Source organism: Musa acuminata, chromosome BXJ3-9 (assembly GCF_036884655.1).
Source record: "Musa acuminata AAA Group cultivar baxijiao chromosome BXJ3-9, Cavendish_Baxijiao_AAA, whole genome shotgun sequence".
NCBI lineage: Eukaryota > Viridiplantae > Streptophyta > Magnoliopsida > Zingiberales > Musaceae > Musa > Musa acuminata.
In genome coordinates this window covers 4,427,420-4,438,959 of record NC_088357.1, presented here as the reverse complement: position 1 = coordinate 4,438,959, position 11,540 = coordinate 4,427,420, and the positions used below count along the sequence as shown (strand labels likewise).

At 35.3% G+C, this 11,540-nt stretch overlaps 1 protein-coding gene across 1 annotated transcript; it reads left to right on the top strand.

Annotated features, from left to right (window-relative positions):
- The first annotated feature begins 1,573 nt into the window (after nucleotides 1-1,573).
- Nucleotides 1,574-8,537, top strand: LOC135649395 (eukaryotic translation initiation factor 3 subunit H-like). Its single transcript, XM_065167693.1, has 12 exons — nucleotides 1,574-1,714; nucleotides 1,861-1,943; nucleotides 3,133-3,249; nucleotides 3,356-3,459; nucleotides 4,236-4,302; nucleotides 5,472-5,605; nucleotides 5,694-5,742; nucleotides 5,874-5,945; nucleotides 6,051-6,152; nucleotides 6,237-6,304; nucleotides 7,040-7,192; nucleotides 8,197-8,537. The coding sequence occupies exons 1-12, from the start codon at nucleotides 1,705-1,707 to the stop codon at nucleotides 8,252-8,254; spliced, it is 1,017 nt and encodes a 338-aa protein (XP_065023765.1). The 5' UTR covers nucleotides 1,574-1,704; the 3' UTR covers nucleotides 8,255-8,537.
- The last annotated feature ends 3,003 nt before the right edge of the window (nucleotides 8,538-11,540 follow it).

Sequence of the window (11,540 nt, the reverse complement as noted above, 5' to 3'; positions counted from 1 at the left end):
TTATGTTATCTAATCATCTTCGTCGAGGAATGTTGTTAGGCTGATACTACCTAACACAACCTATTTCATACTTGCTTGTGATAAATATTTCATTACACTATTGGGTTCGATTACTATGGTCCGATGAATCTTTTATAATTGGCCAAGTTAAAATGAATATTTCAATATGAGTGAAATATGTTATGATGTTTTATATTTGGTCAATATCTAAGTAGCATCGTTATTTATTATCACTCGAGTCTCCTCATGTTAGATTATCACATGTTGAACTATGATTGAGGTAAATATTTTCTTTATTAATAACTAATCAATTAGTCATTTCATCTCCTCACTAAAACATGTATTACCTTAATAATAACATCATGTTTAAAGTGTTGGGAAGAATGTCAACAAAATTAATTTCTAAGCTTTTATACATCAGTAAATTTTAACTATTATTACATAAAGATGTTATTGATATCCTGATCAACCAAACGTAGTCTAAACTCATGTGTGTAGGGTTATATGAAGTGTCTCTAAGGTGAAGATACTGAGCACCTAAGGTGTCATCTACATGAAGACCAAGATCGACAAAAGTTTTTGATTTATTCGACATGTAAGTTAGTAATATGAAGTAAGTGTAGACGCTAAGTGGTCCAAAGATGATATTCTCCATTTTATCGTGTTGAATATGAGATTTTATATATAATCATAAAGAAAAATAATAATTCATAAAATATTAAGTGGGAAGACAATCTCTGACCACCTTTAGTATCCTCCTCTCGACCTTTTATTCGCGTAGACAAAAAAAAAGAGATAGTTTGTAATCGTTATCTTTGATCATTGTCCATGTAGAAAGATAGAGTGACATTCATCTTCTCCTTCTAGCCTAGATACCACACAAAGGCCACATATCATATGATGAATGTCTTCTCCCCATCAACTATATTTCACAATATGTATTATCATAATCTAAAAAATCGACACCCATCACAACTATAATCTAAAAGTTCATTACAGTTAATTTTGCTCTACTTAACTTTAGGTGCTTCCCACCTAATAGTAAAACGACATAACTAAAGAACTATAGTGAAACCCACCCATTTCATCATACAGTGCGAGAGCGACAACTTCGTAAAACGATATATTAGCTTTAAGGTAGATATTTTCGCAAGAGGATATAATCTATGTAATGATTATATATATATTTTATGCGATATTATTATATATACTGGGGATGTAGCTCAGATGGTAGAGCGCTCGCTTAGCATGCGAGAGGTACGGTGATCGATACCCCGCATCTCCAGATAATCTATAATATTTATTTTTCTTTTCTTTTATTAAGATTTTCTAATTATTGGTAGTCGATAATTATAATATGTATAATTATTCCTATGAAAATACTAAGGTGTAATATATTTTTTTGTTATTTGATAATAAATTATCGTAATATTAAAAGCATCTTAATAATAATAATAATAATGAAATTGGATGTTGCCCACGGCGAGACAGGTTAAGGTATCCTACTCCACGTTCGACTTAAAGGCCAACTAACCCTCATCATCACAAATCCTCTTCGCGAAAGGAAGCGTTTAAGGGGGGTCTACTCCGCGGGACTTAAAAGCCAAGTAACCCTCGTCATCAGACTTCGCAACAGGGAACCGTCTCAGTGGAGCTGCAAGTCATCCTTTCGTCGTGCCGTGCCCTAATCCCGTTCCCTCTCCGATGGCGAACAGTGAGTTCATCTTGTCTTTGTTAGTGGATTCCTTCAACGTTTTCTTTCTGCCTTGACCCCAGTATCTTCAATTGGTAGATCGCATTTGTTTGGCTGCTTCTAGTTTCTTGTTTCTAAAGTTCGATGTTGGGTTCGGATTTTGGCAGCTATGGCTCGTTCTTTCCTGCAAGCCGTGTCCTCCTCCGAGGAGATTGCGCCGCCTCTGCGAGTTGTTCAGATGGAAGGGCTGGTAAATCTTGAACCAACTCTTGTTTTTCTGTTTATCTTTCGTTTTGGTTCTTACTCGGAACGTCGTTCATTCTTGTTTCGCGAACAAGAATTAGAGTTTTGATTTTAAACTTGTGTTTTATCTTTGATGCGTTATCGGTTTTCGTAATCTATATCTCGGATCGAAGTTTGGAATTCCGATTAGAAGTTAATCAAGAATTAGGGTTTGGTATCCGAGGTGAGATATGTGTTCTGATATGTACTATCACAGCAAGTTCTTAGTTCGTTTTTCAGTTTTTTGGAGTTATGATCAAAAGGAATAGGAGCACTTCATGTGGACATGCTCAATAGTCTCTTTTATCTGTTTTTGGTTCTTTAAGATTTGCTAGATTTTTCCTCGTTTTTGGAATAAATGGATTCCGTTTGCCGTGTGTACATTCCCTGGAAGATCTATGGATCATCAGGTGCTGCTAAGAGTTAAAAGGATTCATTAGAACATTAGTATATCATTGAAGATTTACCTAATTATGATGTCGATATAGTCAGGTTGATTTTCTGATGGTATCAAAGATGTTGAGGTGGATTTGTTAGGCAGAACTGTCAGTAGCCAAAAGAAATAATATATTGAAAGTATTACGTGTGTGTGTTTGTTTGGCACGTGTATGGAGAACACAATATAGTTTACCATGTAAAAGAAAAATATAAATGATGGTTCACATGCACACACCATGCCCTTACCTTAAGCCCCTTTGACAAATTTGATGGACAATCGTATTTGCTGCAAGTTTGAGTTAGAAGGATATGATAAACCTTTCTAGTGATTTTTTCAGAATCACCTAAACCTTTCTCGTGCTGGATCCATTGTTCGAAAGAGCAAAGAGTCATCTGTTATTGGCTTATTGCATATTCTTTTGAATTATCCTACAAAACTGTTGACTTAAACTATGTTTTTGTTTACATAATTATTGCATGTGTTATGGACCTCATATATTTGGAACATGGATGATGCTTTTTGACTGTCTTCAATCCCAAATCAATGTCCCATAAGGTGGATGGGCCATGATTAATTCTTATATCGTCCTGGTATCTGATCGGTTTTTCTCATTGTAAAGTAAAGATATTGTTCTGGAAGTTCTTGCTTTCAGGTGCTAATTTATCATGATGAAAGAAGTTTCCAACAGGCTGTATATTCTCTGGTTGATGTTGTGCAGGCTGTTCTGAAGATAATCAAACATTGCAATGAATTCTCACCAGCTTTAGTCACAGGTCAACTTCTTGGTTTGGATGTTGGGAGTGTTCTTGAAGTCACCAACTGTTTTCCTTTCCCGGTATGAAGTGATTACTTATCAATCGTAGACCAAATAAATGATAATGATTCAGTGATGTTTAAGGAAAATATATTTTTTTTCTCATTTTTATGTTCATCCGTCAAAGATACGGGAAGAAGATGAGGAGATTGAAGCAGATGGAGCCAACTATCAGCTGGAAATGATGAGATGCTTAAGGGAGGTCAATGTCGACAATAATACCATCGGATGGTATGCATTATTGTTTTGTATTTTTAATGTTGAAGCATTTGTTGTGGGAAAACTTTCCTTTGAATCACCTTATAAGCAATTTAATAGGGCCTTCATCCTCAAGAATATATTGGTAAAATTATTGCTCTTTATCACATTCTGCCTATAATGTTCGATCATCTTACATATGATCAAAGCTGCTATTATAGCCAAAAACTGATACATCTGTAAGGTAAAACCGGCTTGGGATTTTACATAGGATCCCTCAGAACTTCATTGTGGTGGATGGTGATGAGTCATTTTGGGAACATCCTCAACTTCTATCAATCTTTGGTTCAATCATCTGCACTGAAAATCTGACCTCTTGTAAATAACTTTGTTATGCTATAAGTCACTCACGTGCAGAAATGGCTTCCTTTAAGTTTGTCTACCATTTACCTTTTATGGGAAACTTCCATTTCTAGATTTGCCTTGGATAACTAGAGTCGTCACTCTTGTCAAATCTCCCTTGGAACCTTTTGCAGATTGGAATCCATTGATATAATTTTCGTATTGATGTTTTGTTGAGGTTTTAATTGTGGCCTGCGGGAGAATGAGTTCTGAGCTTTTGGTGGAAATTCCTGTAAAAACATAATTTCAAATTATTATTTCTCGATCTCTTCATTAGCTACATTTTTTGTGGATAAACTGTGTATTATTATCTTATTAATAGGAACTTTGTTCATATCAAAGTGCTCATGTTTAGATTCTCAAGCTTTTACAACCTATATCCTTTTATGATTGTCTTTTATTTTCAGGTATCAGTCAACTTTATTGGGATCTTTTCAGACTGTGGAGCTGATCGAAACATTCATGAATTACCAGGTAATGGAAAGATCCTTGGTCATATTCTCACAATGGAAGGTTACACTATTTCTAACATAACTGCTTTTTGTTTATAAAGTTCCCTAGTTTCCATCCTGAAATACATGGCTTTGTGACGTGAAGGGGATGGAGAACGTCTATGATACACCATGTTTTCTGAATATTAAACAGATGGAGATGACAATGAAAGAAAGAAGGGAAGGGTAGGGGGTGGTGGTCAAGAATAGGCAACAACAATGCTAGAGGGCTGCCGGAAGAGGGGGAGACATTTTTAGATCTCATAGGTTGATTTTTTAATGATTTTATATGTCATCAAATTTCTAGGAATGACAAAAGAAGTGGAAACTACCAGTAGAAAAAGTAAATTTTTCTTGCTGCTAGTGGATAATGGTTGCTTTAAGTTGTCTGGCCAAAGGTTGGATTCTCTGCCTTCTGATGCCTGCTGAATCCAAGGTGTCATACTTCTTGTAGCTGGTCACATGATTTTTCTTTTTTTTGTGTGTGTGCTAATACTCATGTTTTCCCTCTTCTCGCTATTGTTTTTCTTCTCTCAAATCAGAGATTAGGGTAACTTGCACTCAAGGAAATGTAGTCACACCCAGAATTGGGAGAACTCGTGGGATGGATTCTGTCCATTTCTATTTTGTAGACCACAACTAAGATGAAATCTACCTGAGAGGCTGGATGAGCATGTAAACTGTCTTGTGAAACCTATTTCATGTGATTCCATGAGACATCTTGTATCCTGAGTACAATATCTGACATAAACTCAGGGCAATGCTTTTGGTAGGTGGTTGGCATAAGAAAAAGAATATGATGGCTGTTGGTGTGCTTGGAAAGTTTGTGCGGCTCTAATTTAAGGTTATAAACTATGGGCTAGTATGATATTTTCATCACAATACCTGCTAACACTGCAGAGTGATGCAAAATATTCATCATGAAGATTTAAAGAGAAAAAAATTGGACTTTAATTCAATTGTGCATCCGTGTGTGATATTTAGAATTTGGAATGATGTCTGCTTATATTTTGATGGTAATGGTTGGTGGTGTACTTGGTTCTTTATATTTGTCTATTATGTTGCTTTGGTTAATATCTGATGGTTCTGTTTTGTCCTTGATGAATATCTTCGACCTTGTATTAATTTTATATAACATTATTCTTGATGCAGGAGAATATTAGAAGATGTGTGTGTATCATATATGATCCATCAAGGTCTTCTCAAGGTGCTTTAGCTCTCAAGGCCTTGAAACTCACAGACTCTTTTATGGATCTTCACCGTAAAAATAATTTTACTGGGGAGAAGTACGTCTTCCTTTGTGATCTAAGTTAATCAAGTAGTTGATTGCTATATTTCTACGTACTATACATGCTACTGCTTTGCCTTTTGTAGGTTGAGGGAAAAGAAACTGTCATGGGTCGATATCTTTGAGGAGATTCCTGTGAGTTGTTTATGTTAAGCTGTCGTTTGAAGCTACAGTACATGTTTTTCCAACTTGAGTTTGCAAATATATATCCACTTATTTGCTTAAATTTTATCATGAGGTATATTTTGCATTGGTTGATCTGGCAGATTAAAATTTCTAATTCTGCACTTATTAGTGCATTCATGACAGAGTTAGAGCCTGAATCTCCTGTTGCCCAGGTCTGATAGTTTTTCCATTCTATAAATGCTCTACTGGATCATTCTGTGAATTTCTGGTGTCTCTTTTCATTCATAAGTCTAAAATACCTGGAGATTTTATGACAGTGTGATTATGATCGACTGAAGTTATCTACTGCTCCATACATGGAGAGAAACTTAGAATTTTTGATTGATTGTATGGAAGATCTCTCTTCTGAACAGAATAAGGTTTGTTCTGCCACACAAAGGATTAGGCTTGCTTCATTCTAGCAAAGACATTCATATTTTCATTTTATTTTTTTCTGCTTTCAGTTCCAATACTATTACCGAAGTCTCTCAAGGCAGCAAGCACAACAGCAAGCATGGCTTCAGAAGAGGAGGTACAATGTTGGCACAATCAATTTATGTAAAAGATGATATCACTTTGTTTATTTTTAGACATTGGACCATCTTATTTCTTATGCATTTTGAATGTGGACTTAGTTTTGATCTGTTCATTTTTATGCTAATGTGACCTGCATACAAACTTGTTTCTTCTCATTTGACTAACCCTGTTGCTTTTGATGTGATGAAACTGAAACTGAAACTGAAACCAATTCTTTGGAGATTCTACAATGAATCATCTAATGCTGTGTGGTAGCTAGCTCTTGACATGATCCTCTACGGTTTCTTCTTGATGCTCTTCCAGGAATAGAGGCAGACTGAATGATCTTGCGTATGACAATGCATATGACGTGTGGGCCAAACTTGAATATGATTGTACGATATACTTTAGTAGTTGTAAAATTATTTGGATCTAGGATGTAGTTGTCTGGACTCTATCACTCTGGACTTTGGACTCCCACTCAGAACGTTGCCAATCTATTTGTTATTTGTTAATGCAATATCTGTTTAGGTAATTCACTAGTTCTGTGGATAGACGTTACAGTGAAAAGCCAATTTTATGCAACCAAAACACAGTTTGTATTGTCTTTTTTTTTTAATGTGTGATTTTACTAAACCCATCTGATGCAATGAGTTCTGCTTGACCTTGTGCACATGTTATTTATGATCAAGTCAGATGTCTCATGTAAAATTTGATAGATAGACTTGGATCTTTTTGTTGTATGTGGTAGGGTGGAGAACATGGCAAGGAAAGCAGCTGGAGAGGAACCATTGCCTGAGGAAGATCCTTCTAATTCCATCTTCAAGCCAATACCAGAACCATCCCATTTGGATAGCTATCTCATCACAAATCAGACATCCAACTACTGCAACCAAATTAATGGGTATGCAAGCTCTGCTAATAACATGTCACTGGTCCTCCATAGTACTTCAGTATAGGTTTCTTAAATATTAAAAATTTGAAGCATGTAAAATACCTGATAATGACATATATGAAGTTTAAACAACACATTTTGCATTATACACCATATATATATATATATATATATATATATATATATATATATATATATATATATATATATATATATAGTAGCCAGCAAAATTTTATTTTAATTTTGTTTTAATTTACCAATCCTACTGCTATGCTGCTACATAAACATGTCATCATCCTTTTCAGCATGGATATGCTAATTTCTTTTAGTACTTGGTGATGTTAATAGACATTAAACATGTTCAGACACAGTCAACACCCATAACATCTTTGTTTTCTTCTTATTTGTGTCTCATGCTGTGAATCACATTTGCACCATTTCGGTGAGAATAGAAATGTTCAGTATAGTTTTCTATCATCCCTGTGTTCAATATAAGTATATATCATGGCAGCAGCTCATAATTATATGTTAAATAATAGTAAGTATGCTCATTGTTGCTATATTTTGACTATTTAAAGAATGGTTCATTAAATAATTTAGTTGTCATGATGTGCTAAATCTGTATAACAATCTACTGTATTGGTGAGATCCAATAATGGCCATTATTTCTGGCATAATATGGTCATTGGGTTTAGTACCTCTACCAAGGGGTGTCATTTTTTTTGGCTTAGAAAATAGATTTTTAACATGTAACTTCAGAAAATGTTATGATGGCCATTTCAATTGAAACAAATCATGGGAATAGTAACTACCAATTGTTTGATCTGTCCTTTGACCTTTTTACAACATATTTTACTTCTTTTGGATGTTGGAAAAGTGGGTATAAGATGCTTGAGCTGTATTTATAACCCAGTGATTTCTTCCAATCAAATTAAATTTTATATCTTCCTGTCCTTCATGTCAATCAGCAGAAAACTCATTGATGACTTTTTTTTTTGTTCCAAAAATTGCAGAGTTGCTGGTCAGAATTTCAGCAGATTATACCTAATGAAGGCTTTGCACGAGAATTAAATCCAGGAAGGCACACCGAGTGTGCGATTATTGGATGGTAGCTTCACCCATGGTGGCTACAAAATTTTGTACTAACTATGGCGAAATTCTTATGTTGAGCTGCTATCTAATCATAGAGGCTCTTGTAGCAAATTGGTCTTTTAGAAGCAGCTGAAAACCTTGTTTAAGTGCATTTGGATCGTAGAATTTTGAGCAATGTAAAGTGCCAACTTACATCCTCCACACTGTTGACATGATATTTACATACTTGGAAGCTTGCATAATGTTGCAATCTTACACCGCAGATGTCTTGCCTACACAACTGGAAGTATGATGCTAAGTTGTGTTCGTAAAGAAGTATGTGCAAGCAATTATTACTGATGTGTTTCTCCAGTTTGGGAAATAGTTTCTTATAGAGGGGTTAATTATATATTATCCTCTATAGTTAGTTGTTTTAATTTTAATGTTTTAATTTTTTTTTAAATTATATTGATATCTTTATAGTTATGAAAGTAAAATATTTAGATTCATTTATATTAATGACGTTAGTTTTATTGACGAAAATATAAAAATAAAAAATAAAAAGATAATTTTAATGTTTGTTGATGTACGATGTTATCGTTGGTGATGGTTCCGAACGACGATATCGTTGTCACTCACCTTGACGAGGAGTGTGTCATTGATCTCATCGTCGTTCGTCCCGTGTTACTTTGTATCTACGTTGATGTAGTTGTCGTGTGGCAACTATATCGACGTCGACACAAATGATGGTGGCGATTACGATGAAGATGGTGGTCATCTCATCGTTGACCCATCATGCAAATCCCAGCCTCGATCCCTCCCCTCTTTGCATCTACGTTGGCATTGATGTAGATGCCAATCAACCATCACCCTTCGATCCATGCTCCATTGGCAAGCTCTACATCGTGTTCGACCACCTCCTCGACGAGTGGTCGTTGTTGTTAGATAAGACCATCACCTTCGCCTGCACCTCTCTGATCATTCATAGCACCTCTCGTATCCAGGGGGTCTTCCTAGCGAGGAGCTCCAGGGGGAGGATGCCAATGCTATAGACATCGGAGAGGAGGGTGAAGGGAAGTTTGGGCCAAGCAGGATGTTTGAGGTTGGCATGGACGACTGACAGGTTGCTCTAGTGGAGGTAGAGGAGGCTGGTGGTCATGTCCTTTGCTATCTTCAAGCATGACATCCAATGTAGTAATCACTCAACATTTGCATCAACATGATTTAGATGCAAAAGGGAAAGGGTCGAGGTTGAGATCCACTCGACGGGTCAACGACGAGGTGGCCACCACCATTTGTATCAACACCAACACAGTTATCACTTGACAATTACATCAACGACAACATAGATGACGAACGATGTGGGACGAGTGACGATGAGGTTAACAACGAACTCCACGTTGAGATGGATGGTGTCGCGATAAGAGCGAATGTCATTGTTATCGGAGGCAGCCAGACAACCACATCGGTATTGACATCAGCAACGCCATCGTCTGCGATCGAATGTTAAAATTATCTTTTTACTTTTTATTTTCATGCTTTACTGATGTCATTAGGATAAATGAATCTAAATGTTTCTTTCATAATGATATAGATATCAATACAACTTCTAATCAACACACCGAAGACAATTAACTATAGGGGATAATATATAAAGAAAGCAATTATCGTTGGCTTCAGTGCTAACAAAACAGTAAGGCAATGGCTCACGTGGGGCCCGTGGATCTCTGCCAATCCGAACTCTTGGTCTGTTACTCGGAAGTGCAGAACAGAGAGGAGCAACAAGCACAAGAATCGTTCCTCGTTCCATATGGTAGGTAGGGTATCTACCGCTCCCCGTCGTCGCTACCATTTGGCTTCTTTGAAGCGTTAAACCCTCGTGAGCTTCTTGTGAATTCTTTGGTTTTCTGTTCTTTTTTATTCTATTCGTTCTTAGCGGTCGCGGGGGTTCGTAAAGATATTCTTCTCGGTTGCGTCTGCATTGTTCCACATGCTTCTCAAGTACTTTTACATTGGAGGTCAATGAGTGTCTACAAATTACATTTCCAAGTGCTCTAGAAAACGTTTATAAGGTTATGATATTGATGACTCCTTGAAAATAGGACCTATACTTGAATCTCTTTCTCAAACTTCTTCAGTCGATGCTTCTGGAATTTCAGTTATATCATGAAATAATAACATTTACACAGTGGTCCAATGCCAACTAGCTAGCTTATTCTATGAAAGGATGTGGACATGTTATACTACCAGACATGAGGAATAAATTCAACCTGTTTTTCACATCTTAAGATTCGAAAAGAATCATTTTAATTTCTTTGATGTGCAATAGTTTCAATCGGTTGAATTATTTCCATCCAGTATTTCTGTTCTTGCTAATATATCTTAAATTCTGTCCAATTTTATTTGTTACGTTTTTTTTTCCAGGCAACATTAATTTGAAATTATTTTTGTTCCCTTGTATTTTTTATTTTTTGATGTATCCTTATGTAAATTATTCTCAATAGGATGGTTTTACTATTCTATCCTTTTTATTTTCACTCATGTACCATGTGTTCTAAATTACATGCTTTTGACTAGCTTAAACCAAAATTGCAGATAATGAAGTTAGAAAACTACTGAGAATATATGATCAATTTTTTATACTAAAAAGATAAATAATACAGTTCATTAGTTCTTCGTAAGAATAGTCTCAATAATTTCTAATATTTAAATAATTTATCTAGCTATCATTTCAGATTGTCATATCAAGTTTACATGTAATCTTTGCAAAGAAAATTTTGTTTTGTTGTTATTATGATATTTCACTTAGCCTTTATATATTTTTTAATTTACTTATGAATAAGACAAGGACTAGTAAGCTTTGTAATTTTTTTTCATGAATCCTATGATATTTGACTTGTTGTTTTTTTTATAATTAATAAGGCAAGAGTCAATTATATATATACTTTTCCTTTCTGTGGGTTCTGTTACAATAACTATTTGCTATTTGCAGTTGCATTTTCATGAAACAAGCAATTATTTTGAAGCATTTAAAAAGATCAATAACTTTTAAATAAAGATCATGAATTATGCATCTGACAATACTCGTCCGTGCTTAGCTTCCATGACACAATATCTCAAGTAGCTAATCTCTTGATTGATTTCTAGATACATATATGTGCATACTCGTATGCATGTGCATACCATGAGTTAAACTGAGAGAAACTTTCCTTCATTAGCATCATCGTTATCATATTCAATCCACAAACATACTATCTCTATAGGTGATATCAGATACTCTTTGTTG

Bases quoted from the DNA above. Each gene is read 5' to 3' on its own strand.
- LOC135649395 (XM_065167693.1), top strand. The intron at 5,606-5,693 runs GTACGTCTTCCT...TGCCTTTTGTAG, and splicing joins AATAATTTTACTGGGGAGAA to GTTGAGGGAAAAGAAACTGT. The intron at 6,305-7,039 runs GTACAATGTTGG...TGTATGTGGTAG, and splicing joins GCATGGCTTCAGAAGAGGAG to GGTGGAGAACATGGCAAGGA.